This window comes from Phoxinus phoxinus (assembly GCF_949152265.1).
Source record: "Phoxinus phoxinus genome assembly, chromosome: 17".
Classification (NCBI taxonomy): Eukaryota; Metazoa; Chordata; class Actinopteri; order Cypriniformes; family Leuciscidae; genus Phoxinus; species Phoxinus phoxinus.
This window is the reverse complement of record NC_136892.1, coordinates 25,911,933-25,939,623: the sequence shown is the minus strand read 5'-3', so window position 1 is coordinate 25,939,623 and position 27,691 is coordinate 25,911,933. Positions and strand designations below refer to the sequence as shown.

Genomic DNA, 27,691 nt, shown 5'->3' with positions numbered 1-27,691 from the left:
ATAGATAGATAGATAGATAGATAGATAGATAGATAGATAGATAGATAGATAGATAGATAGATAGATAGATAGATAGATAGATAGATAGATAGATAGATAGATAGATAGATAGATAGATAGATAGATAGATAGATAGATAGATAGGGGTGTGTGAGTGTGTGACATAGCCTACCTTAAAATATACAAATGTTTTTACAAAACATATGTTTAACATGTTGCCAGATTTCTGTATGGGAATGCATATCGTTGGTGTTTAATATGGATATATGTTTTGCACACGCAGCTCGTGTAGTGGAGTGTCGTGTAGTGGAGCTGTTCAGCGCTGCGGTGCTGAAACCTTCTCGTCATGACGCAGATGCTTACGTCAACTATTTAACAATTAGCCTACTGAACAGCCGTTCCCTTCTTATTTATCATTATAAGTTATATCCTTAAATTAGGATATATCTTCTAGTCTATTAGGCTGATGATATATTAATTTGAACGGATGTAAATAAACTATTCAACGAGATTATAAAATCTAGCCCAGAACCTCCTATATGAGGGTTTCGCGAACATATGAGAGCAATATTGCCCGTGTAATTATTCTAACAAAAGCTTCAATTCCTGCTCAATTTCTAAGCGTAATATTGGTCGTCGGCTATTTATAGAGAAGCATTCCCCTCCGCTTCCATGCGCAATTCACCCCGCCCGACTCCCCCGGGACCGGAGCATCCTACCCCAGGTACAAATTGACGTCAGAGCGGTTCGTAATTTGACGTGTAAACATCCCTTCCCCTTCCACGACTCTCTCATTGGTGGCTCTCCATGCGCGTTCAATTACTCGCTCACACTGCATCAGAATTAAGAGGAGAATCTAGCGTTATCCAAGGAAGGCTTTTTGGCGCTGGACTGATATTTCTTGTGTTTACATAGTCTGTATTTATTTGTTAACTTATTTCTATTGAATAGTTTTGTATTCGTCGTGATCCGCCAGATCATTTTTAAGTGGTTGTAATTGATTTGAAATGGAAGAAAGATGTCGTCCAATGTTGCTGTGCAGTGTTCTTGCTCTGTTCTGTGCGCTGGTGTCCTCCGCTGTGGACAGACAGTATCTGAACGAATGGGCGGTGGAGATTCCTGGAGGAGCCCACAATGCGCGATCCATCGCCGACGAGCTCGGATACAAATTAGTCCGACAGGTAAGTCACACCAAACACTGTGTTTTTCAGGGTGACACACTTGCCTCACACACATCTCTACCTGTATCAGTGTTGCATGCAATTGTATATTCCCAATATGTTGTGTAATGCATTTATTCATAGCAACACTGTTGCTTTGCCGGATCATATTTGATCTATTATGTCGATATGAATGTGCATTAGAAAAACGTGTTTAATCCGTTGCCAGAACATTTGCTTTACAATTAAACACTGAAGCATCTGCTGGGTGATGGTTGAATGTGCTTTGCAACTAGGATGCTTATTATTTTTGTATAATCTCCATAGTTAGTTAGATCTGACATCTGAATTTATCTTGATTTTATTTCATTTAATTTTTTCATTTAATGCAACAATGCAAATTATAAATAGCAATAACATATTTCATGCAATTTCTACATATAATTCAGACATGCCACAGTGTCAGCCTATATAATTAAAAATTCACCTGTTGTGTCAGTAGTTCTCTGAGAAGAAGGTTTTATACATGAAATGAAACCCAAGTAAGCTGCATTTTTAGACCTATTAATAAAAAAAAAAAAATTGTGAAGTAGCTTCAGGCCGACTAGACCAGACAGATGGGAACTGCGTCATTATGACCAGGCTTAATTTAGCTCTAAATATGAACCGTCTTCAGTCAATTCTCTCTTTTGTCTGTCTGCAGATCGGGGCGCTGGAAAACCATTATTTATTCAAGCGGCACAGTCACCCTAGCAGGACCAAAAGAAGTGCGGATCATATCACCAAACGTCTGTCGGAAGATGACAGGGTATGAGACTTTTCGAAAGCTTTCTTTCTATGTACATGATAAGAAAATGGGCATTTATTCAAAAACTTATCTGAGATATCAATAAAAATGAAGTATGTATGCTTATATCATGTGTTTTCAGTATGATATTCCCAAAGAATAAATCATTCCTATGCACAACGGTTTGAATGTGCTTTTTGATGTAGGATAAATGTTTTGGACTTGGTTCTGAATGGCACCTGTGGCTTCTCCTTTAGGTGTCTTGGGCCGAACAGCAGTATGAGAAACGAAGGGCCAAACGCGCCCCGCTTGGGACAGAATGTAAGGACTGTTCGGTGGACAAACTCTTCGACGACCCCATGTGGAACCAACAGTGGTATCTAGTGAGTCTCGGCATCTTCATTTTCCTTTGTCGAAAGCGCTGTTTGAATGTCTTTTGCTCTGCAACATTTTCAGGCAATGATTCCAGAGCTATTTTTCCTCATTCATTTTCAATCATTTTAAAGTTCTAAACCTTGATGTACTCAAAGATGTACAAAAAATGGCAAATATCCATTGAATTAAACATCACACTTTGAGGTTACATGACTGAAATTACTGTAATCTTTCCTTTACAACTTGGAAAAAGTTGTATGGATCATCCTTTTATGAGAGAATGAACGATTCATCCCATGAAGCATTGTGAATGATGTAATCAAATCAGAAACAAAAGTATTCACTATAAATCATTGATTATAAGTATATTATATATATATATATATTAGTGCTTTAAAAAATGTAAGTTTGTATACATACATGTGTGCGTGTATGTATATATACTGCATATACTATATATATTATACATAGTGTGTGTGTGTGTGCGTGTGTGTGTGTGTGTGTGCTTTGTATGTTAGTTTATGTATGTATGTAATTTTTATGTTAGATGCGATTAATCACGATTAATCGTGTTGACAGCACTAATATATATTATATTTGTATAAATAGTTTGAGAAGGTAGGGAAACTCACTGGATTACATTATTCGCAGTGTTTCATAGAAGTGGGTGGCCAGTGCTAAGGTGTTTTCTCCAATCCTCATTTCCATGGTAACAGCACGTTAGTCATTCGGTAGAAGTTGAAATCGCACTAACTTGTCTACTTGTGTTATATGCCATTGCTTAAAAACCTCAGATCTCAGTTTGACTTGAAATGTTCACGTGTTCTCGATAAAAAAGAACAATTTCCAATAGCAGAACCGATGGACTTGTGTGCTCAAATGCGGAACCCATTAATATCATCAACAGCTTTGTTGTAAAAGCCATTGTAACAATCCTTTTTGGTGAATTACACTTCCTGTCTGTTGGCTTTCAGCGGGTCAGTTGTCCCTCTGGACTCGAGCACTATGTGCGGGTGAAGCCCAGTGTTTTAAGCTTTCAGAGCTCATAGTATGGCTAAACAAAAATTAGATGGTAAAGGAGAACGCTTCTTAATCCCAAACAACAGAAGAGTCAATCACACATTAGTACCAATTTACTGAAACACAATGGATTGATGGGTTTATCTTATGGAAGCCAAGCTCTTAATGCCAGAGAATGGCTTCCGTACAGTCACAGATGGGAAGGATTCAGCTGGCTCTAATATGGATCACAGCTCATGGTTTATATAGCAAGTCACTCTAATAAAATTGAAAACCTCCATTTGCATTTCCGACTGAGGGATTAATTTTTTGGACAAACATTTTATTCTAAAACGCAATTTAGCGGTGGCACGAACCGGCAGTGACCTTTTGTTCTTTTTGCTTCAACAAGTTTCTAAACCTCTTCATTCCTGTGTCGAGCCTGTGTGTGTGAGCGCCTCCACCTCTTAACCTAATTGCTCATGAAGTTCCTGCCCAGTTTATTTTAAACAGTGCCTGTCACTAAATTTAGCTCATTAGCTGATGTCGACCTCTCCGTTTATTCAGAATCAACTCATGAGACTAACAAGATGAAAGGGAAAAATAGAGTTCAACTAAAAATCCCATTCATTTGATTTTTAACAGTAATGTATGAACCTTTTGAAGCAGACCTACCATGGGCTCAGAGGTTGTGAAGTCATGGTATAAGCTACTGAGAAACCACAACTCTGGGATTTGTATTATTAATACAGATTAATTGCTGAATTCTGCGCAACCTATACACGTAAATTGTGCCAAAAGTGACCTCTCACTCCCATGAAGCATTGACATAGCTGTCTCCCTATTATTTTGTTAAATTTATTTGAATGTAATTTTTTATATATGAGTTTTTAGCAATATATGATTAAAAAAAAATATTGATAATAATTTATATATTTACATTATGCATTGTTTCTGATTAAATCATTGCGTTTGCAAAGCTTCAAGGAATGCATAGTTTATTTTAGATAGTAGTTTTTTTGTTGTTGTTTTTGCTTAAAATTAAAGTTTGTAATGCTTTGATTCATCTCAGAGGTTTTTTTGTTTGTTTGGCTTCTAACCCTTTTTAATGCAGAATCTTTTGAAATCCCTATGGAGAAAATGAACAGAAAAAAAAAATGCTTCAGAAACCAAGGCTGAAAAGTGGGCGGTCTCCTTGTGCTCCATTGGTCAATTTGAGTGATGATGCAGTGAAGGCAGCTGGTTAAAAAAAGGGACAGAAAGAATGACGTTCAATCTGAGGAGATGAAAGGGTAGATAGAAAAGAAGGATATGGATTTATGGAGACGGCTCGGTGAATAGATTACATTTCACCAGAGAGGACTGCTGATAATTCAATTAAAGAGATGACTCATATCATATCTTTTTTTTCTCTGTATTGAAAACACTGTGGTTTGTATTGTATCTGTGTACATGGAACATTTTTAGATGTATCATCACTATGTTTGACTGCATCTCTTTTGAGGCAATGATCTGAGACGCCTATAGTAAAAGTTCTTGACTCACTTAAAGGTGCTATGGAGGTAGTAGATGAGTGACGTGGGGTTTACAGCCCTCCTGAGGTTACGTTGGTTTGGATTGTGCTATGTGGCAGTGCCGTCATGTGTGGCGGGTCGTTTCTTTCCCTCCCCCTTCCCCCTCCTGTCTTTCCAGAGTGAGACCTCAGCTATGAGTCATGCTTCATGGTAGTGTTACTGCAGCGTCTATGCATAATTCGTGAGCCGATCATAGACCTCTTTCTTCCTCTCTGTCCTTTATTCTATCACTATTATGCTTCAAGAAGCTTTGCATAACTATATATATTATACATATAGCTGTGTTTTGAATAAAGTGACAATATTTTTTTAATAAACGAATCATGCACTGATTTGTAAGTGTTTTGTGAAGCACTTTTTTTTAATAGCTTTTTTCAGCCTCCAAAGAGCAATTCTAGGAAAATAGCCTAGGCTGTGTGGGACAAGCATACGGAGTGAATACGCCCCTTCTCTAATGGAGTAGGTGTTTTAAATTCTGCGCTAATTTAACTAGATATCTTCATTGTGAGCAAACAGAATAGACTGGAACTTGTTGTTTTTGGATGAACTGAATAGCTGAGGCATTATTGAATTTTTCACAAAAAAATCCCCCTATAGTTTAGCAAACCAGAAGTGATAGAAGCCCTTTTTTCACATAAAAATTTGGTAAATCATAAAAGTGAGATGCTAAGGCATAATTATTTAATTATTTACATAATTAAAGTCGAAATTAAGAGAAAATTCATAATTTCTTTGTCGTGATTATGATACATGCCATAGCCCTACGTATGATCTCATAATTTCAACTTCGTATCTAATCATTTAGATTTTCTCACTGACTTTTTTGTGATCATTTTGACTTCATATTTGACTTCATATCTCATAATTTCAACCTTGTCTCAAATTCGGACATGGGATATTCTCATTACTTGTATGAATCACTTAATACTCAAAAAGACACTCATTTGTGACCACTTTCTATATGTCATGGGCTGTGTCTGAAATCGCCGCCAATACTCTTAAATGGTGCACTATTTAAGGGGACAGCCATTTGTAGTGTCGGATACCACAGTGGACGTTATTAAGTGCACTCATTCGATCCCACGAGTGTACAACCGATGTACGCTCAACCATATATATATACAAATCTATGCACAGCTGAATCCATCCATTTTTCAAACCGCTGGTCCAATGGCTACTGCGTAATATCATACAAGTATAAATTCCTTTTTACTTGATTGTTAAATTGATTAATTAAGGTTTATACATGCTAGTTTCCATGACAGAGTTCAAGATAAATCTTTTCATCCTACTACTGGAGCTGCCAGTTTGCTAAGTTTCAAATGATTATTAAACATCAAGCACAGAAGCGGCACCCTTTCCGGCGCACTCAGTGTCCGAATTCACTCACTCGTCTTCATTCACTCCTTCAACTATATTAGGGGAGTAATGTGGGGAATAGTGAATGAGGGTATAGGGGGCGATTTCGAACACTGCCGTGATCTACTGGGTGTATCAATGAACTAATCAGATTCATTTTGTTGAATAGAATCAAAAGATTCAATTCACTAAAATGATTCCAAATCCTATAATCCTAACTGGATGGCAAACTCTGCTAATACATTTGACACTACTCTGGTTAAATGCATTTTAGGCTACTAGCTGCTTATTTCCCAACACTGCGCAGAAGCTCTATTTAATTATCGGTCAATAAGAAAAAAATCTCCTCATGGTCTAGTATGGACTGAAAATACTCTCCACAAACTAAAAGGTCAGCATGGGCGATTATATCGCCGGCTTTCATTTTCAAGCAAACAGCTTTTGTTGGAAGGGTCAGTGGATGTGTCATACAAAGAGGCTTTTGTCTTTGTGAAGAGGTTGAGAGTAACTCAGAATGTTGAGTGGTACTCATGTATATGACGCTGAATTACTCATATATTCACTCAGCACACTTAAACTGTCTTTCCTCATCCTCCCCTATCAGCAAGACACCCGGACGTCTTCATCCCTCCCCAAATTGGATCTACACGTGATCCCGGTCTGGAAGAAGGGCATCACAGGCAAAGGAGTGGTCATCACCGTGCTAGACGACGGCCTGGAGTGGAACCACACCGACATATACCCTAACTACGTAAGTGTGTCGTCATGCAACGCCTACTCGACTACCATCCGTAAACCTCTGCGGCGCGCTGTAGTTTCCATGCCAACGGCTACCCCTTCAACCGTGCAGAGGATTATCCATAGTGACACCTACCACGACACGAGCAAAGCCATTTGATAAGGACTTCCAGTATAGAAGGCCACAAACAAAAATCTCACTCGCTCATTCAAAGCTATTTAAAAATGCAGTCTGAATGTGTGCCAATTACATAAGACTGCAGTGAGCCCAGCATCCCTTTTTTTTGCAATAGAGATGACTCATAAATCATAGGATAATATCAAACATCTGTCTCCTATTAGGATTTGAGTACATAGTAGCATCAGCCGTCAATCTGCTGTTGGCTTGTTTACAAACAGCAGTCTTACAAAAAGAAACCCTTAAAAGAGACCCGTATGTGTCTGATGCTGGCAAGTGTGGCGATGACCGCTTAATACAGACTCATGTGTGCGCACACACTCGCACTGAATAGAAGTAAGCACAGAAAATGAGTTAATAATGCCTTTTAGTTTTATTTGCATAAACTGGTACATCAAATTCAAAGTGTTTTACAGGTCACTTAAAAAAAAAGCAAATAAATCAAAATAAATAAGGTAGGTAGTAACAACCAGCACAGTAATGTAAATATAAAACTATAACATTTTATGTAAATAAATAAGTATGCATCTGTAAACACTGTCATATGAACTCATAGTTTGCTGCATTCACGCCATGCTGAAATTTCCATAATTAGGAATTTTTCTGAAAAACGTATCCTGTTTGGCAGCATTTATCCCAAACTACAATTCACAGTTTTGACTCAAAACACGTTTTTTTGCTTTAAAAAGCATGAAATGCAGGGCAATGTAAAAAAAAAAAAAAAAAAAATTAAGTTGAACTTATCTGACTCAAGCGCTGTGTTTTTAGAACATTGTGTCATGATGCGCGAGATGCTGTAAAAGAGGCAAGCGCGCCTGTTAAAGACGTCCATTGTACCGAATGAAAAACAATCGAAAAAACAGCGCCATGGACTACAAAAACATGCGTGGAATTCCTTTTTTGGTTATGAGACATTTTATAAAAGCTTAATTGGATTTCTACATTTTTGCGCATTTTCAGAAACAAATAATTTTCTTGGGACATGTGCGTGAACCGCTCTGAGTATAATCTTAGTTGTAAAGTTGTTAATTACAGTAATTCCGACTGAACACAGCATAATTCTGCATTTAGTTATCATCTTAGGATATGGGGCCTAACATATTGCATTTTTATCCAATTTGGCATAAAATTAGTGCTTTCAAATCAATTAATTGCAATTAATCACATCTACCATAAACGTTTATAAATATGCATATGTGTGTGTGTGTTTAAATAAATATATATGTATATATTAATGAGATTTTGTTAGATGCGATTAATTGCGATTAATCGATTTGACAGCACTCATCTCTTTGCAATTCAGTGTAATTAAACAGTAAGAGTAGTGTGCTTCTAATCCGAACATATCTGTAGTTTCTCTCTACCTATAAAACATCTGTCTGCAACATACTGACACTACTGATAGCCTATTTGTTCTGTGTATGCTAGAAATAAATGTCTGCAATCATTGAAACCCGAATTTTCTGCTCTCCTCCATGTAGGATCCTGCTGCTAGCTATGATTTTAACGACAACGATCCTGATCCCTTCCCCAGATACGACTCCACCAATGAAAACAAGTGAGTGAATGAACCTCTATACTCTTTAATATCTCCAGATGAATGGACAGAAAATCTCAAGAGATCTTAGGATCATAACTGCTGATCCAAACTTGGAAAAACACAAGGACAGATTTTCCAAAGTTTTTAGCCTTTCATTTATCTTTAGCACCACACACAGCGATAAGGAAACTGATTAGTGACTGGAAAATGTTACAAGCTTTGTTTTCTGCCCTCTTTAAAGAGATTTGCAGATTTATTTAACATCATACTAAATCTGTTCAGGGAGCATTAGACCACGCTGGCATTGCTTTCCATCTTTAAGCTGCTATGAAAGAGAACTGACAGTGTCAGTAGGTCTGATCTGAGAAGGTCTGTTCTCCATCAGGGAATGAGTGTAATCCATTTCAATGGTACACACATCACTTGAGCTGTCTTACGTAAGGGGATCAGAATCCATGCACATATATATTACTTGTAATCAAAGAGCATATATGCATAATCAAAATGATTATTATATATTTTTTTATTATTATTAATGAATTCTTATGTAAGAGGATCAGAATCCATGCACATCTATTATCTATGAAATCAAAGAGCATACATGCATAATCAAAATTATATATATATATATATATATATATATATATATATATATATATAATATATATATATTTTTTATTATTATTATTATTAATTGTTTAATTAATCAAATGAATCCCATACTACAATACTACATATCTGTGCCACAGGAAAGCATAAATAGATTACAAAAATGACAAAAATATTATACTGTTATACACACACATACACACACACACACACACACACACACACACACACATATATATATATATATATATACACACACAGTGTTTTTGCTTTATGTACAAATGCAGATTAGTGTCTCACATCATTAGTGCTTCAAGGAACATGTCAAATTGAAGTATTTTACATTTGCATACAGGTCAGAGAGCATATGTAATTGCAGTAATTTCGTTATGTGTTATTTAATAATTAAATCAACATGATAAATTGACAGTCCTAGTGAAAATGAAGCTTTGAAAAAAATAAAAATAAGTGGTCATGAAAATAGAAACACTCATTATTCTTCATCCATGCGGTTGTGTGTCTATGCCAGTGAATGACTCATACTGTGCAGCTAGTTTTTTGTTTTGCTCACGCACACACACACACACACACACTCACGCATAACACTTATAAAGGCACATGCAAGCTCGTTCAACCTCTCGCCCGCCCATATCAACATATTCTTTTGTCAACTGTGCTCAAGGTGCTTTGCTATGATTGTCTGTACCGTGCTAAATGCATCAACAGCTCATTTGTGTTTCAGATGATGGTTATTACGGAGGGAAACAAATAATCATTAACAGTTTTCAAGAGAAAACATTTTCGCAAATTACTCCCTGCAAAATGTAATGTAATTCAACAGTTATCCATTGTTAGTCTTATCTTTGACATCAGCCACTGAGTACTATTTTCCTTCTGTGATTATTACAAATAGTATTGGTGATGGCTAAAACTAGCATCATCATTATTAATATTGCTTACACTCAGGATAAGGCATATGAACAAACCTAACATCCATAGCACCCATAGTGGATAATATGTCTCAAATCATATGGCTTCTTCAGAAAAGATTGCTTTTATGAGACTGGACTTTTGATTTTCACTTGGCAGACAATTCAATGGTTAGAAACATCTCATAAACTATATCCTCCTGTGTTTTGGACACAACCCCTTAGCAACTACCAAAAAAAATCCCTACCAACCACCAAACACGCTAGCAACCACCCAGAACACACTAGCAACCACCTAGCAACAATCCAGACCACCTTAGCAACCACCTAGCAACTATCCAGAACACTAGCAACCATCTCTTGGCGTATTCCTTGTGTCCGAAGATCAATGAGAAGGATTTAGTCTAAGACGGCACGCTCTCAATTGGCTACAAACACTCAATTGACTTGCAGACTTTAGAGCAGATGGGACAGGGAAAGGTCGGGTCGCTGTCGTTGGGTACTTGGGCAGCCAATTCTTTCTTTCGTAAGTTTTTGTCTCTGTGTTCTTCAAATTCCCTGGCAGCCTTCAGTGTTATGTTTCTCCACTTGGATCTATCAGATGCCAGTATCTCCCAGTCTTGGGGGTTAATATCAGCTTGTATCAACTGTTGCTTGTATCAGCTGGTCCTTCTAGCGCTTGCGTGGGGCTCCTCGATTTCACTTGCCCTGGCAAAGTTCCCCATAGAACACTGCTTTTGGCAGCCTCTCATCATCCATGCGTAACACATGTCCTGCCCATCGAACCTGACACAGTAGCAGCATATTCTCAATGCTTGGCAAGCCCGCTTCTTCCAGAACTTCTGTATTTGTCTTGAAGTCTTGCCACTGAGTTTCTCAGTTTTCTTCAAGCTTGATAGTCAGACCAAATGCATCAATCATCTAGCAACCACCCAGAATACCTCAGAAACCACCTAGCAACCAGCCAGAACCCCCTAACAACTACCTAGCAACCATTTATCAACCACCAAAACACACTATTGTCATGCAACCACCCAGAACACAATAACAACCATATAGCAACCACACAAAACACCCTAGAAACCACAGAGCAATCAGCCAGAACACCCTAGCAACTGTACAGCACACCAAAGCGTGTAGTAATGCCCTAAAAACCACTAAGACCTTAGCAACCACACACCAGTCCCCTATGTAACCATGTTTGCAAATCTGTGTTGGTCCACAAATTTAGATATAATGGGTTTTGAACATGCCAGCTATATTAAATTTGAATGGAACGGAATTGTAACCCTATTCTCTGTTGTATGCCCTCAGGCATGGTACCAGATGTGCTGGAGAGATTGCCATGCAAGCAGACAACAACAAATGCGGCGTCGGAGTGGCCTTTAACTCGAAAGTGGGAGGTGTGTGTTGTCAAAATGTGTTTGTCCACTTTTGGTATCTTTTTTTTAACCAGTCAGGTGTTTGTATTCAGCAACAATGAGATGACAACATGATTATATAACAGCACTGACCTGTGCAACCAGTCATACAAATACAAAATACACCTGATAATGTCCACTTGGACATATAAGCGTGAGTGAGTCATAACGTTACAGCAGAACATTTAACCGTAACAATTCAAACACAATGAACAATTCTACGGTAGATTATTTTGACCTCTCCATGAAGGGTAATCTTTTGTGCTTTCCATCTGCAGGAATACGAATGCTGGATGGAATCGTGACAGATGCCATTGAAGCCAGTTCGATTGGCTTTAACCCTGACCACGTGGACATCTACAGTGCTAGCTGGGGCCCTAACGATGACGGGAAGACCGTGGAGGGGCCCGGGCGTCTGGCCCAGAAAGCTTTTGAGTATGGCATCCAGAAGGTGAGAAGTGATGGAATTGGTTTTACTGGACCAAATATAAAACTACCATCCAGAACACCCTAGCAACCACCTAACAACCATTCAGAACACCCTAGCAACCACCCAGCTAATGCATTGTGCTTATGGCATGGATCTTTTAGCACAAGCCTCTTATAATCTAATAAATTTCAAAATAATTGTTTTCACTCCAGGGGCGTGGTGGAAAGGGCTCCATTTTCGTCTGGGCGTCAGGTAACGGTGGGCGTCAGGGCGACAACTGCGATTGTGATGGATACACAGACAGTCTCTACACAATCTCCATCAGCAGTGCGTCTCAGCAGGGTTTGTCTCCGTGGTACGCTGAGAAATGCTCCTCTACGCTTGCCACAGCCTACAGCAGCGGAGACTACACGGACCAGAGAATAGTGAGTCTTCACTTATACATTTTCTTGCTCTTATGATCTTAATTATTATATTGCTTTTGGTTTTCCTTGTGTCAAATAACTGGATTTCTCTTTGGAGATCAATAAAAACCAGTGCTGCAGCACTGTCAATTAGTGCTGCTTACATAAAAGTTTACGTTAAAAATATATATGTGTTTATGCATATATATTATAAGTATATATATTAGAATAGATTAATCGCGATTAATCGATTTGACAGCACTAATAAAAATTGATTGTTTGACAGTTTTGGGTCTTTTTTGGTTGGTGTGTTCTCTATTGGGTTTTGTTATGTTGGCATTTCATCTTTTATCTGGTTGTCTTGCAGACTAGTGCCGATTTGCACAACGAATGCACAGAGACACACACTGGCACGTCTGCATCTGCCCCATTGGCTGCTGGGATATTTGCACTGGCTTTGGAGCAAAAGTATGTCAAACATCTTGCATTTTGTTTGTTGTATTGTTTGTAGGATTTCATTGGATTTACATCCGTTTTCAGAGTAAATTATTTGCGCAAGAAGCGATTTGAATAGCATATAAAATGTCCACCTCATTTGGATTACACTTTTTTTTTTTTTTATGTCATGCATATTTATCAGTCATGCATGAATAAAAAGTTTAGGAAAACAGGTAAGGTACTCAAAAAAGTAGTTTATTACTCACATGATTTTATTTATTTTATGCATATTTTTATTTACTTAAATAATCATACTTCTGAAATGCAATTGATGAGAATAAGCATAAAATGGATGAAAAATGTATTTGCAATTCAAATAATATTGTAAATCCTAAATTTAGGAGTGTGCATTTCAATAAAAATGAGCATCTATTCTCTTGCTCTCCACCCTAGTCCTGATCTGACCTGGAGAGACCTTCAGCATTTGGTGGTTTGGACGTCTGAGTTTGACCCCCTGGCCAATAACCCAGGCTGGAAAAGGAACGGAGCTGGATTGATGGTCAACAGTCGGTTTGGGTTTGGCCTCCTGAATGCCAAAGCTCTGGTGGACCTGGCTGATCCCAAGGTCTGGAAGCATGTTCCGGAGAAGAAACAGTGCATCGTCAGAGATGAGACGTTCCAACCAAGGTAGAGTTTAATGAGTTTGCTTCCAGATGTCAGGCGCAGAAAATTCAGCTTTTTTCAGCAGAGGCAAGGCAGTGGTGTTGCACCTCACGCATGGAAGACAAAGCCAGCCTGATCTCCTGCCATCTGCTACTGCGCTCAGCTATGGCAATTCATTAATAGACACATTAATGCAGTAGATTCCGTGTGTGTGTGTGCGGGTGCTTGTGCATTTACGCCCATCTGTTGGTTCTTTACAACGGCTTTTGTAATTCCTACAGAAGGATTTATTAGGAAGGTATATTTTGGGAACTTAGAGCTGGAATCCATTCCGGTTTTTACTCAATAACCCAGTTTTTCAATTTACTCAATTTACTCAGATTGTGAAGCTTTAGTGTTCAGACAAAGCTCAGCTTGAAAAACTGCACCTGAACAGATGTTTCATTTTCCTGGAACTGAATTTCACTATAACCGGATGTCCTAATGCAAATGTCACGACACACATTGTGATGTTTATAGAATGCCACGCAATCACACACAGCGCAAGCTGCCAGTTGCGAAGCACTTGGCATTTTTGGTATTTGCTACACCTTATTTAAAAAAAACTGTAGAATGAGAGTCCATCCATCCATCCGCCGTTGTTTTACCATTTGGTGCACATTATCACCATGGCTCTTGTTTGATGCAAATTCTGTGCTTTTCAATCTAATCTGCAGGGATTATAGTTCATATCACTCATGCATATCTGTCTATGGAACAGTGGGCAGAAAAATCCCTTCATTAATGGTCAAACTCAGTGATCGAAGCTGATGATAAAAGCATGTTTTAGCATATTTTCTAAATTCATTATGTGAAAAAAAAAACTAACTAGATAGAGACATTATACACACACAAAAAAAATTCTAATGTTTTTGAAATAAGTTTTAAGCTCACTGAGACTGATTTAAAAAAAAACATCAATATTGTGATATATTACAATTTAAAATACATTTTATTCTTAAAAACTGTAATTTATTCCTGTGAAGGCAAAAGTTAATTTTCAGCATCATTACTCCAGTCTTCAGTGTCACATGATCCTTCAGAAATCATTCTAATAGTCTGATTTGCTGCTCAAAGTACAGTGTTCCTCCCTACATAGCCCGTGTGTTCCCTGTGAATCTTGTCGTTGCTAAAGCCATGCTTTGCCTGTGTCGAGCTACATGAATCACTATTTGCAAAAAATACAGTATGTTTAACTGTTAACACTTTTTTTTGTTTACAGACCATTGAAGGCTGCAGGAGAAATATCCATCGAGATCCCCACTAAGTCCTGCGCAGGACAGGCGAATTCTGTGGTGTCCTTGGAGCATGTGCAGGTGGAGGTCAGCATTGAGTACACACGGAGAGGAGACCTCCACATCACGTTGACATCTCCGTCAGGTGAGAGACATATACAAAATTAAACACACTAGCATGTGCACATTTGGGGATGAGAACACTGATTGTTGGGTTTGTCCCTTTAGGTACTACCACAGTCCTGCTGGCGGAGAGAGAGAGGGACACATCATCCAACGGTTTCCGAAACTGGGCCTTCATGTCCGTGCACTCCTGGGGAGAGAATCCCACCGGCACTTGGACCCTGAAGATTACTGATACGGTACATATTAGCATCCCTGCAAACAAATATCAAATGCACATGGAGCGTCTGCTAATCACAATCCATTTTCCTCTCTCTCTTTCTCTTTCTCTTGCTAACAGTCAGGGCGGATGGAGAATGAGGGTCAGATTCTTAGCTGGAAGTTGATTTTGCACGGGACATCTGAGAAGCCTGACCACATGAAGATGGCGAGGGTGTATCTGCCCTACAACGCTGTACAAAACGATCGCAGAGGAGTGGAACCGATGGAAGACATGGTCAAGGTCAGAAAAATAGCAAAACTTTAGAATATGCAGAGAAGAATGTTTGTTGAAATTTAGGTTCTTTGACATCCATCCATCCATCCATCTTCTTCCGCTTATCCGGGGCCGGGTCGCGGGGGCAGCAGTCTAAGCAGAGACACCCAGACTTCCCTCTCCCTAGACACTTCCTCCAGCTCTTCCAGGGGGACACCGAGGCGTTCCCAGGCCAGCCGGGAGACATAGTCTCTCCAGCGTGTCCTAGGTCTTCCTCGGGGTCTCCTCCCGGTGGGACGTGCCCGGAACACCTTCCCAGGAAGGCGTTCAGGAGGCATCCGGAACAGATGCCCGAGCCACCTCAGCTGACCCCTCTCGATGTGGAGGAGCAGCGGCTCTACTCTGAGCTCCTCCCGAGTGACCGAGCTCCTCACCCTATCTCTAAGGGATCGCCCAGCCACTCTGCGGAGAAAGCTCATTTCGGCCGCCTGTATCCGGGATCTTGTTCTTTCGGTCATGACCCAAAGCTCATGACCATAGGTGAGAGTAGGAACGTAGATTGACCGGTAAATCTTTCTTCACCACGACAGACCGGTACAACGACCGCATTACTGCAGCAGCTGCACCGATCCGTCTGTCAATCTCCCGTTCCATCCTTCCCTCACTCGTGAACAAGACCCCAAGATACTTAAACTCCTCCACTTGAGGCAGGAACTCTCCACCAACCTGAAGTGAGCAAGCCACCCTTTTCCGACTGAGGACCATGGCCTCGGATTTGGAGGTGCTGATTCTCATCCCAGCCGCTTCACACTCGGCTGCAAACCGTCCCAGTGCATGCTGAAGGTCCTGGTCTGTAGGGGCCAACACGACAACATCATCCGCAAAGAGCAGAGACGATATCGTGTGGTCCCCGAACCTGACACCCTCCGGCCCCTGGCTGCGCCTAGAAATTCTGTCCATAAATATTATGAACAGAACCGGCGACAAAGGGCAGCCCTGCCGAAGTCCAACATGCACCGGGAACAAGTCTGACTTACTGCCGGCAATGCGAACCAAGCTCCTGCTCCGGTCGTATAGGGACCGGACAGCCCTTAGCAAAGGACCCCGGACCCCATACTCCCGGAGCACCCTCCACAGGCCGCCTCGAGGGACACAGTCGAATGCCTTCTCCAAATCCACAAAACACATGTGGATTGGTTGGGCAAACTCCCATGAACCCTCCAGCACCCTGTAGAGGGTATAGAGCTGGTCCAGTGTTCCACGGCCGGGACGAAAACCGCACTGTTCCTCCTGAATCCGAGGTTCTACTATCGGCCGTAATCTCCTCTCCAGTACCCTAGCATAGACTTTCCCGGGGAGGCTGAGAAGTGTGATCCCCCTGTAGTTGGAACACACTCTCCGGTCCCCCTTCTTAAAAAGAGGGACCACCACCCCAGTCTGCCATCCCAGAGGTACTGTCCCCGACCGCCACGCGATGCTGCAGAGGCGTGTCAGCCAAGACAGCCCCGCAACATCCAGAGACTTGAGGTACTCAGGGCGGATCTCATCCACCCCCGGTGCCTTGCCACCGAGGAGTTTCTTGACTGCCTCGGTGACTTCAGCTTGGGAGATGGACGAGTCAACCTCCGAGCCCTCAGCCTCCGCTTCCTCAATGGAAGACGTGACGGCGGGATTGAGGAGATCCTCGAAGTATTCCTTCCACCGTCCGACGACATCCCCAGTTGAGGTCAACAGCTGCCCACCACCACTGTAAACAGCGTTGGTGGGGCACTGCTTCTCTCTCCTGAGTCGCCGGACGGTTTGCCAGAATCTCTTCGAGGCCAGCCGATAGTCATTTTCCATGGCCTCTCCGAACTCCTCCCAGGCCCGAGTTTTTGCCTCCACAACCACCCGGGCTGCAGTTCGCTTGGCCTGCCAGTACCCGTCAGCTGCCTCAGGAGTCCCACAAGCCAACCAGGCCCGATAGGACTCCTTCTTCAGCTTGACGGCATCCCTTACTTCCGGTGTCCACCACCGGGTTCGGGGATTGCCGCCTCGACAGGCACCGGAGACCTTACGGCCACAGCTCCGAGTGGCAGCTTCGACAATGGAGGTGGAGAACATGGTCCACTCGGACTCAATATCTCCAGCCTCCCTCGGGATCCGGTCGAAGCTCCGCCGGAGGTGGGAGTTGAAGATCTCTCTGACAGGAGACTCGGCCAAACGTTCCCAGCAGACCCTTACAGTACGCTTGGGTCTGCCGAGTCTGTCCAGCTTCCTCTTCCGCCATCGGATCCAACTCACCACCAGGTGGTGATCAGTTGACAGCTCCACCCCTCTCTTTACCCGAGTGTCCAAGACATACGGCCGCAGGTCAGATGAAACAACCACAAAGTCGATCATCGACCTACGGCCTAGGGTGTCCTGGTGCCACGTGTACTGATGGACACCCTTATGCTTGAACATGGTGTTCGTTATGGACAAACTGTAACTAGCACAGAAGTCCAATAACTGAACACCGCTCGGGTTCAGATCAGGGGGGCCGTTCCTCCCAATCACGCCCCTCCAGGTTACACTGTCGCTGCCCACGTGAGCATTGAAGTCCCCCAGTAGAACGACGGAGTCTCCAGTCGGAGCACTTTCTAGCACCCCTCCCAGAGACTCCAAGAAGGCCGGGTACTCTGCACTGCCGTTTGGCCCGTAGGCACAAATATGTTCTTTGACATATTAATAATATATCTACAGTTTCTATACTGACCCTAGTGAAAAAATAACTATACCAAAATATATTTCTTTCATACTAAAGTACACTACAAATGCATTAACATATTTACTGACATAATGCTTGAGGATTACTGATATCAATATTATAATTAAACTTTATTTGGAGTACTTCTGTATTGCACAATGCACATTTCTTAATATTAAGCCTAAAATGTCTTTTAATATCACTCTTATTAAGGATAGAAGGATCTCTGTGTAGTCTTTAAATTCAAGATATTTGAATATATATATATATACTTGCAATAGTTCCACTTTAGCACAATCAAATATACTTAAGTATATTTTTAGTTGGAGTTCAGCACTATTTCCGGATAACTAAAGTGGATTACAAAATTAATTGTTCCAATTTAGCAGATTTTAAGTATATCTGTTTAGTATACCAAATGTACAAATGCAGGGTATTTATATTAAGTACTTAATGTGTAAATGTATTTGTAGTACTTATATATATATATATATATATGCTATATATATATATATATATATATATATATATATATATTTTTTTTTTTTTCAAATATACTTTGGTTTTGTGGTCCAGGGTCACATATACTAGTCACATGGGTCAATTTTTTTAAATTGAGATTTATACATCATATGAAAGCTGAATAAATAAGCTTTCCATTGATGTTAGGATATGATCATATTTGGCCGAGATACAACTATTAAAAAATCTGGAATCTGAGGGTGCAAAAAAATCGAAACATTGAGAAAATCGCCTTTTAAAATTGTCCATTTATGTTTGCGTATGTGGTGCATTCACTCACAAAAATTTATATTTTATATATTTATGGTAGGAAATTTACACAATATCTTCATGGAACATGATCTTTACTTAATATCCTCATGATTTTTGGCATAAAAGAAAAATCACTAATTTTGACCCATACAATATTTTGTTGGCTATTGCCACAAATATACCTGTGCGACTTGTGACTGGTTTTGTGATCCAGGTTCACATATTTACTTTTCACTAGGCGAGTGTTAACAATTCATACACTCTCTGGCCAAACATCAAACTTCAAAAATGGCATTAGTTATGGGTGCGTGCCTTTGTTGTCTTTGTCCTGTTATTTGCATGCATCTGATGGACCTGTTGGAAAGAAGTGGTATGCAATTCCACCAGTATTAACTCAATCTCCTATCTCTCCGACTGGCAGGAACCTCCGACTCCAGCTCACAAACCTGAAATTTCAAGTCCGGTGGATCCAGACTCACTTCCTTCCACTGCCTCCATCGGTGTCCCAGAGGAAAATCCAGCTGTCGCTCCCGGCCCCTTCTCTGCCAACCTGGCCCTGCTGCGTCTCCTCCAGTCGGCCTTCAACAGGCAGATGCCGGCAGTTCCTCCGCACGTTCTGGCGGCTCCTCCCAAGACCTTTCAGCGCGAACGGATCCCACCGCAGAAGCTGTACCAGGCCCTCGACCAGCTGAACCGCTACAGGGGCTCCGAGAACGGCCTGTTCAGTGACTACAGCGACAACTTCTACAGAGCCCAACCGTACAGGCACAGAGACGACCGGCTGCTTCAGGCGCTGTTTGACATGCTCGGAGACGACCAGCAATGAGACCAGCGGGACGGAAAATGAAGGACAGGAAGAGTAGGTAAAAGAAGCCGGATGCCCTGCTGAAAAGACCAGCTTAAGGCCCCAATATACTTAATCATTCTTCGCTGTGGGGGTAAAAAAGAAGTTCGAAATACACCAGGCAGTTTACTGTTTTGAACTGGCCTGATTTTGTTTGAAATGACATAACAGCAGTTCGTTCTTCATTTCGCTTGAAGTATATCGGGGCCTTTAGGATTCCCAGCAACATAGCATGCTTGTTCACCAGCAAAAACTGGATCGTGAAGGTTTTGTTCGTGAAACAGCATGTTAAACTGGTCTTGGTATTTAAGTCAAGCAAGTTATGCATCGGAACTTCTAAAATGCAGCTGGCGAACCTGACAAGCTAGTCTTTTCAGCAGGGCGAACGGGCAAGATAGAAAGTCAAACGGTACATAGAAGAACTTAACGGGGATGAAATGAGATACAGAGAGGAACATGGCATACTGTTCTCTTCCAGACAAGCTTGTTTTTATCTGCACATGTAGTTATCAAGTATACGCATTCTAAGGCCTGTGTCTGTCAGTGTGAGTGTTTGTATATCTGTGGTGAACAGCCAGCTGTATTTATCTCTCAGTTTTGAACCAGGTTGCTACGATATAAAGCCAATGACAGGACCAATCATGGCGTCTCTTGCAGTTTGCCCTCTTGATGATTTTTCTCATGTTGCCTTCACTGCCACCAACTTTTGCATGCTCTGAAAACGTTTACATTAGGATCTTATGAGAATATTCTACTATAAAGATGATGATTGTAAATTGTAAGGATTTGGGAAAATTTCATTCTTCGCCGAATCAGTCCTTAAAGTTAACATGAAATCAAAACTGACCCGATTTACTCAATGCACGTTCTTGTGCTGTGAGTGCAAGCTATTCCAAGTACATAAATGTTTGTCTTAATACGTTAACAAAATATAACGACTTACCTTTTTGACTGATGTCCCACATTTCTCTTTCAATCCATCCCTGGTTCTTTTCTGAAATAAAACACCCACTTTTCACAGGTCAAATTGATAGCTTTTTTATTTTTTAAATACTGTTGTTTTTCTAGAGCAGGGTTTCTCAACCAGGGTTTATGGACCTCTAGAGTGATTCATGATGGAACTACAGGGAGTCTGTTAGATTGTGATAGAAATCCCAATGCCAAATAATAGGTGCACTGGGAAACTTTTTCCTGTAAAAATATTTTATCTGTAAAGAAAATTGTACTTACAAAGATATATACTTTTATTCTAAATTGGATGGATGATAGAAGCATCGTGACCATTCAAAATGATTAAATTCATAATTAAAGTTAATAATTATGTATTGAAAGGGATCAGTGTTGGTCTAAAATACTGAAATTTACAAAAATAATAATAATTTATTATTATTATCAATTATTATTATTATTATTAATAAATAATTATTATCTAAAACTAAAAAAAAATACTTGAAAAAATAAATGTTTGATAAACTAAATAAACTAAAATTATAAAGAAACATTTATAAAAACTATATAGACATATATTTTTTTAAACCGAATAAAAATAATAAAACAACAAAATGACTAAAACAAATTTAAAGTGAAAACAAAATATAATTTTTTATTTATTTAATACAAAACATTAACAAAAACTATAACTATTTCTAATATATGATTATATAATATATAATAACTAATTGAGGTCATATAGGTGGTTAAGCAGACAGAAAAGTTTGGGAAACCTTGTTTTAGACTAAAAGACATCAGTAACACCTGGTTCTACTGAGTTTATAGATTACTGTAAGATGACAGCATTTATATATTTAGAGAACTATCATTCAGTAAACTGTACAGTACCGAGGACATGTACCTGTGGGACACCTTGAAGCCTAAATTTCTCTGCCCTTTTTTGCACAAATGTTGTACCTCTCCCCTGCTCTCTCTAGAAACATCTGCTTTATAAATTATCTCTAAATAGTTAAATTATGGTTTTAGAACTCATGGAAAAGTGAGTTGTACATCCCAAGCAACTGAGTACGTATCAACTGGTTTTGTATTTTAAAATTCAGAAAACAAAGATAAAGTTTTATTTTTCTAAGAGTTCATAGTAGTTTATGAGTACACAAAGTATATCTATATAGAGCCCTAATATATTAAATCACTATTTACCTCATAAGCCTAAATCGCAATTCCTACCTGTCTCTTATGAGTATATGTTGTTGTACTTTTAGCCTGAATGTCTCTGGACTTATTTCCAATAAACGTTATCCAGCTGTTATGATGATGCTCTGAAAGGGATTGTCTGTGATTTGCATTTGTAAAACAGGCTTGAATGTTCCTGCTCTATTCTATTTTCGCACAACCTAGTGCAAATGTTTATCCTTTTAAGTTACCGGTAACTATGTTAAGTAATTCAGAAACCACAGTTCTGTTTTTATTTTTTAAAGATATAATCTTGGATTTTTGTTGGAAATGCCAGTTTGTCAAAAAGAAATTATTTAATAAATGTTTGTCATGGTTCAGCACATACTTTTTATTATTTTATTTTTCAGAGTTGGAGGAAATCAAAATCATCAATTGTACAGTAGCCTATATTTAAAAAGAGCCAGGCCAGGTTTGGTGGCTGCATCTGTAGCCTGATCTTCTGATCCAATAGAATGTGTTAAGGTGACAACAACAAAAAAGTGACAGTTTACACACACACACACCTTGTAATTTTTGGTTGGTGTTTATACCAATTTACGCTTCTGTCCAAAGTTGTTTACAAAATATATAGTTTAATGTATATCGATATGAAATGACTTTTATCATAATAAACTGAACAGTAATATTGCAAGCAAATTTCTTGTATATGCATTGTGTAAGACTCCCTCAATAATCATTCATACTTTTTGAAGTTTGAATACCATACAATGGATTTGTATGGATGCATGTTGGATTGCAGAAGAACTTCTTTCAATGACACCACACATGTTGAGAAAGAGTAAATATTAGGATAGGCCTACTTAATTTCCTACTTCACTTCATTAATAATTCAAAAATCTCTGTTTTTTGAGAGCTTTAACAGCTATTCCTCTTGCATGTCGAAACATAGGCTACCTCAATAAACTGTAAACTGGCCAATATATTCTTGCTGAAGGACATGCAACAACCCAATTGCATAAAATCAGTAAATTAGCGAGTCCCAACATGAACTGTTCTTGTGATCATAATTAAAACGTCAAATCAATCAAACGAACAGTAGCTTAATCAAGCAAGCTTTTTGTATTTGCTTTGATGGGCTGTCAGAATTAGTTTCGTTTTTGATTTAATATTCACACTGCAAGTTTTAATAAAGACTAAGCCTACGTGTTTGATATTTCATAAAGAAACATAGCGCCATCTTGTGACACAGAATGCACACTAAAACAACAAAGTTCAGGGTTGGAAACGCAATATTTGGTGTCACTCATCGGTTCCTTTTACCTCTGCTGATAGATCCGGCTGTTTAGCTGACGAAACGTGTTTCCGAAAAAAAAATTCAGTTGACAAAAACTTCATAAACAGTTTTAAACGTTGTGAATTGAGAAAATTAAGTGAACTAGGACCTTTATAGGCCACAGTGCGCGTCAATGTGAAGACTGCACGTAGGCCTACGTATCCCTCACGTCACAGCCTCATTTTCATCTGCGTTAAAGGCATAGGAAAAAATACTATGGAAGTTCAATGGCTACCGTCAACTGTCTACCAACATTTTAAAAAATATCTTCTTTTGTGTTCGACAGAAGAAAGAAACTCATGCAGGTTTTGGAACAACATGAGGGTGACTAAATTCTTTTTGGGTAAACTCCCTTTAAAGGCCCACTGAAGTGCCTTGAAATCTGCTGCTTTATTCAGTGTGTTGAGTAATTTCCACTGAAACAGGAAGACAGGGTGGAACATATCTAACAGCTCCTCCCCCTTTTAAAAATAGCCAATAGCATTTAATTAGTATCACAGCTTGGCCAGAGCCATTGAGCTCGTTAAAGCCGCAGTTTTCTCCTAATCTCTAAACGTTTCTACTCCTAGTCTACTCCATATCGCTTTAAAATACAGCTTTCTGTGCAGAATTCTAATGGGTCCAAATCCGACACGTTTCCTGGTCTGCACATATGTGCACATATGTCTCTGGACTGGAGCAGAATGTGCGCGCTGCGGCAGTTCGCATGACAATAAACCAGACTTCTTTCGCCCCAATGGAAAAGCAAATGTACACTACTACATGTCTCTGAATCATTCCCTATCACCTGTATAGTGCAAAATGTGCCATTCACCATGTTGAAAATAGCAAATGTGCAAACAAGTGACCGATTTCAGCCGCAGCTTCAGTGTCTATTTATAGGGGGCGGGACGCTTAATATTCTAGAGAGCATTTGATTTTACAGAAAATCTGATGAGAAGAGTGCAGAGTGATGTCATTAAAATCATTAATCCATATTGGCAGAAGTGACTAAGTGAGAGACTAAATGCAGATTTTGTCATTGTTTTGGAGCACACTATCTTATAGATAACAGGCTAACATATTCATACTAAAAGCCAAAAAACGTTTAATTCAATATGGCATCTAATCTGAGGTCTATTGACACCCATTCAAAACAGCTGTGTATTCTGACTGAATATTTTTTGCAAGCAAAATATAAATCCCAAATATTCCATCATATTGCAATGTATAAATTCCAAATATATAGGTCAGTTGTATTATAGGCTAGTATTTTCCCCCTTCATCTGGCTTCACGCATTCTGGACCTCCTTTTTGAATGTATGCAATTGCACTACAAATTACACACTTTACCTTTAAGAAGCTCAAAATGTGTTGCACCAAAATGTACCTAATATGAAACAGGATTTGTGAAATTATACATTACATTAGCATATTGCACTTTTTAAAGATTCTGTTAAGAAACGGGTTACAATTTTGTGTCTTTTAGACATTTCTCTCATTCTCTTTTGCTCCTCGCTAGAATCAACTGTCCTCCGAGAGTTTATTCTGCCCGGATTCCTTCCAAATCTGGCTGCTTTGGACGAGAGCCAGAGAAGCAGATTCCACCAGTCAGATGATGAGAAAGAAGCAGAGATATTTTGTGAGAGAACCAGCAGAGAGGACATAAAATAAAGAACAGGAAAAGTAGAGTTAAGAGGCTGAAAATGAAAAGAAAACATTAGGATAAAACTGATGGAACAGGTGCAAAAAGAGACTTGGTGGGGATGAGAAATAAGAGGGTATGAAGGATGGACTCTCTCTCTCTCTCTCTCTCTCTCTCTCTCTCTCTCTCTGTAAATCTCATCTTCTGCTTTGCATTCACGAGGAAGCATTTTGCATTTTTCTGGAATCATCAGAATGTTGTGGTATTCCATCCAGCCTGAGGTGACGTGAAAGGTGTTTCGGAAGTTATGAAAATGTGCTGAGATTGGCTTTGCAAGATTATGCCGCTCCACAACAACAGATGCAATGGAGATTATGGCCTCAAACAGACAATACACTGGATATTTCAATAACCTGTGGACTTTCTGCAAAAATTCAAGAACGATTTTGTTAGCACTTGAGGCAGCTAAAACAATTACCATGCTACATGAAATATATCTCAAATCATGTGGAGACTGAGAGGTGTGCTTTTAGACAATTCAACAAGTGAAAAATATGCACAGACTTTTATTGAAGAATGTACCACCATATTATACAGATGGGCCAGTATTTTATTTTATAAAAAAAGAGAGACCTGCCTCTGTTTTGAAACATGAGACTGGCCACGCCATCTGTGTCTGTAGGGAGATAAGGCTCATACATTAGTGTTTTCATGTGATAAGAACCATTGCAGCTGGTGCCACTTGAATTCCCAGATGATGGTCAAACATTAACAGGGCTTGCCGTTTCAAGGCCTTTAAAAATGCCGGAAATGACACGCGGGACAACGGCATCACCTATACTTAACTCGTCATGTCCTTCCTGAGAGACGGCCTGTTCTGACAAGAGTTCTGTGTCCTCGCGTGGCACTTGGTGTGCATTGTACACTCTGTGCTCTGAGTATGTTGACAAAGCAATGAAATAAAGTGCGAATTTTTACGGTTGCTAGATGGTTTCAAAGGCGGTCACGCTATACACTTTTTGTTTCATTGACGTCCATTCATGCATACGAATGCCGGAGAAGACCGGAAACACATGCTCGTGCGAAGAAGTTTCACATTTCGGTAATTTCGCGTGCTCAAAGTCTAATGTTTCGTTCACAGCGCTTCTCAACGTTTTCTTAAAAATGATTTCACAGTAGGCTACTACAAAATAAATACCAGCGATTTTTCTGGCAAGGTTCTCTCAAAGTTATTAAGCATTCTTCCATAACTTTAACAGAACGTTCATTCAAAGTTATTTCGTTTTGGTGTTTTCAAAATTATTTATACAACGTTCATGAAATTTGTTTTTTGAAAAAGTTTTGGTTGGATATTCTAACATGTTTTAATATTATAGGCTACTAGGTAGGCTATATCAAAAGTATAATTCCCATAAAGTTTGCAAAATTATAAAATGGAATGTTCTGTTAACGTTTTGGTGCAAAACACAACCAAGAAAGAAAAAAACGAGACATTTTGAATGTTCAAAAAACATAATGTTTTCATAACTTAATGAGAACTAGCTAAACGTTTTTAAAAACTTTTTTTTTTGTTGTTGACTGGGAAAATAACACTAACATAGGCCTATATAGTGCATAGCCTATTTAGGATGGCAAAATAAACTGGCTTGGGAGAGAGAAAAAAACGCTTCCCGTTTGTGTTAATGTCACTCACGGACTGCATTTCCCATCGTCCCTTACAGTCCTCCCTTGTTATCCGTGTGTGTGTGTGTGTGTGTGTGTGTGTGTGTGTGTGTGTGTGTGTGTGTGTGTGTGTGTGTGTGTGTGTGTCTGTGTGTGTGTCTGTGTCTGTGTGTGTGTTCTAACTATTATGTAAGACAAGCACTCAAAGTCAACAATAAAGTCTATATCATCTGCTAAGGAGCTCAAGTATCATCTCTTACCTGTTTAAGAATTGTGTTCCTCATATGCAAATTTGAGTTTTAGGCCTACCTTCCTGGTCATTGTCTAAGCCTGAGCATGACAGTTAAAGGTCATGTGTCCAATCAAATTCTTTGACATTTTGCAGACAGATTTATTTTGGCAGGTTGCATGCCAGACTTATATGCACTAAATAGATTAAAAAATAATAATAATAATAATATAAGGAAAGGTACTTTTGCAAATACTTTTGAAACTTCTGGTTGTGTTACTGTGTCATGTGTTACTGATGTGTTTTTTGTGGGTGTAATTTGCTCTAATGCACTATCCTTGCAGTAGTGAAACTCGTGAAATGAGATGACTAAGTGTCATAACACATATAGGCCTAAAATAATTTAAAAAAAGTTTTACATTGCTTTTAATATAACCTGGAAAATTCATTTATGTAATCTTTTTGTTGTTGTTGTTGTTTTTTCTAAAGTATTGACACTGTTTGTTTTCATTCTTTCACAACAGCATTTGCATTATCTTGTGCTATGTTTATCCATTTTTTCCTACACTTTTCAACCCTCTACATTTTTTTAAGGCCAGGTGGGTTTCTCTCACATTTCTTGGTCTCTGTGGACACAGACATGTGTCTCAGTCCCACATGGAGTACTAATGCCAAAAGATCCACAATCTAACTCTGTAATCTAATGCAGGCAGCTAAAGTAAGCAGAAAGTGCTGAGGTGACTGCACACACACACACACACACACACACACACACACACACACACACACACACACACACACACACACACACACACACACACACACACACACACACACACTCACACCCATTTGAACAATGTTAAATATCAAAGACTTCCTTGAGGAAGATTATGT

At 39.4% G+C, this 27,691-nt stretch overlaps 1 protein-coding gene across 1 annotated transcript; it reads left to right on the top strand.

The window, feature by feature from the left end:
* The first annotated feature begins 292 nt into the window (after window positions 1–292).
* pcsk1 (proprotein convertase subtilisin/kexin type 1) lies at window positions 293–22,324 on the top strand. Its single transcript, XM_079586725.1, has 14 exons — window positions 293–1,181; window positions 1,864–1,968; window positions 2,205–2,330; window positions 6,859–7,005; window positions 8,652–8,728; window positions 11,563–11,651; window positions 11,948–12,120; window positions 12,312–12,524; window positions 12,871–12,971; window positions 13,395–13,628; window positions 14,866–15,023; window positions 15,107–15,240; window positions 15,342–15,503; window positions 19,400–22,324. The coding sequence occupies exons 1-14, from the start codon at window positions 1,008–1,010 to the stop codon at window positions 19,802–19,804; spliced, it is 2,298 nt and encodes a 765-aa protein (XP_079442851.1). The 5' UTR covers window positions 293–1,007; the 3' UTR covers window positions 19,805–22,324.
* Window positions 22,325–27,691: the final 5,367 nt, after the last annotated feature.

Coding starts and splice junctions, on each gene's coding strand:
- pcsk1 (XM_079586725.1), top strand. CDS start 1,008: ATGGAAGAAAGATGTCGTCCAATGTTGCTGTGCAGTGTTCTTGCTCTG. Junction 8,729..11,562: donor GACTCCACCAATGAAAACAA/GTGAGTGAATGA, acceptor GTATGCCCTCAG/GCATGGTACCAGATGTGCTG. Junction 15,504..19,399: donor CGATGGAAGACATGGTCAAG/GTCAGAAAAATA, acceptor TCCGACTGGCAG/GAACCTCCGACTCCAGCTCA.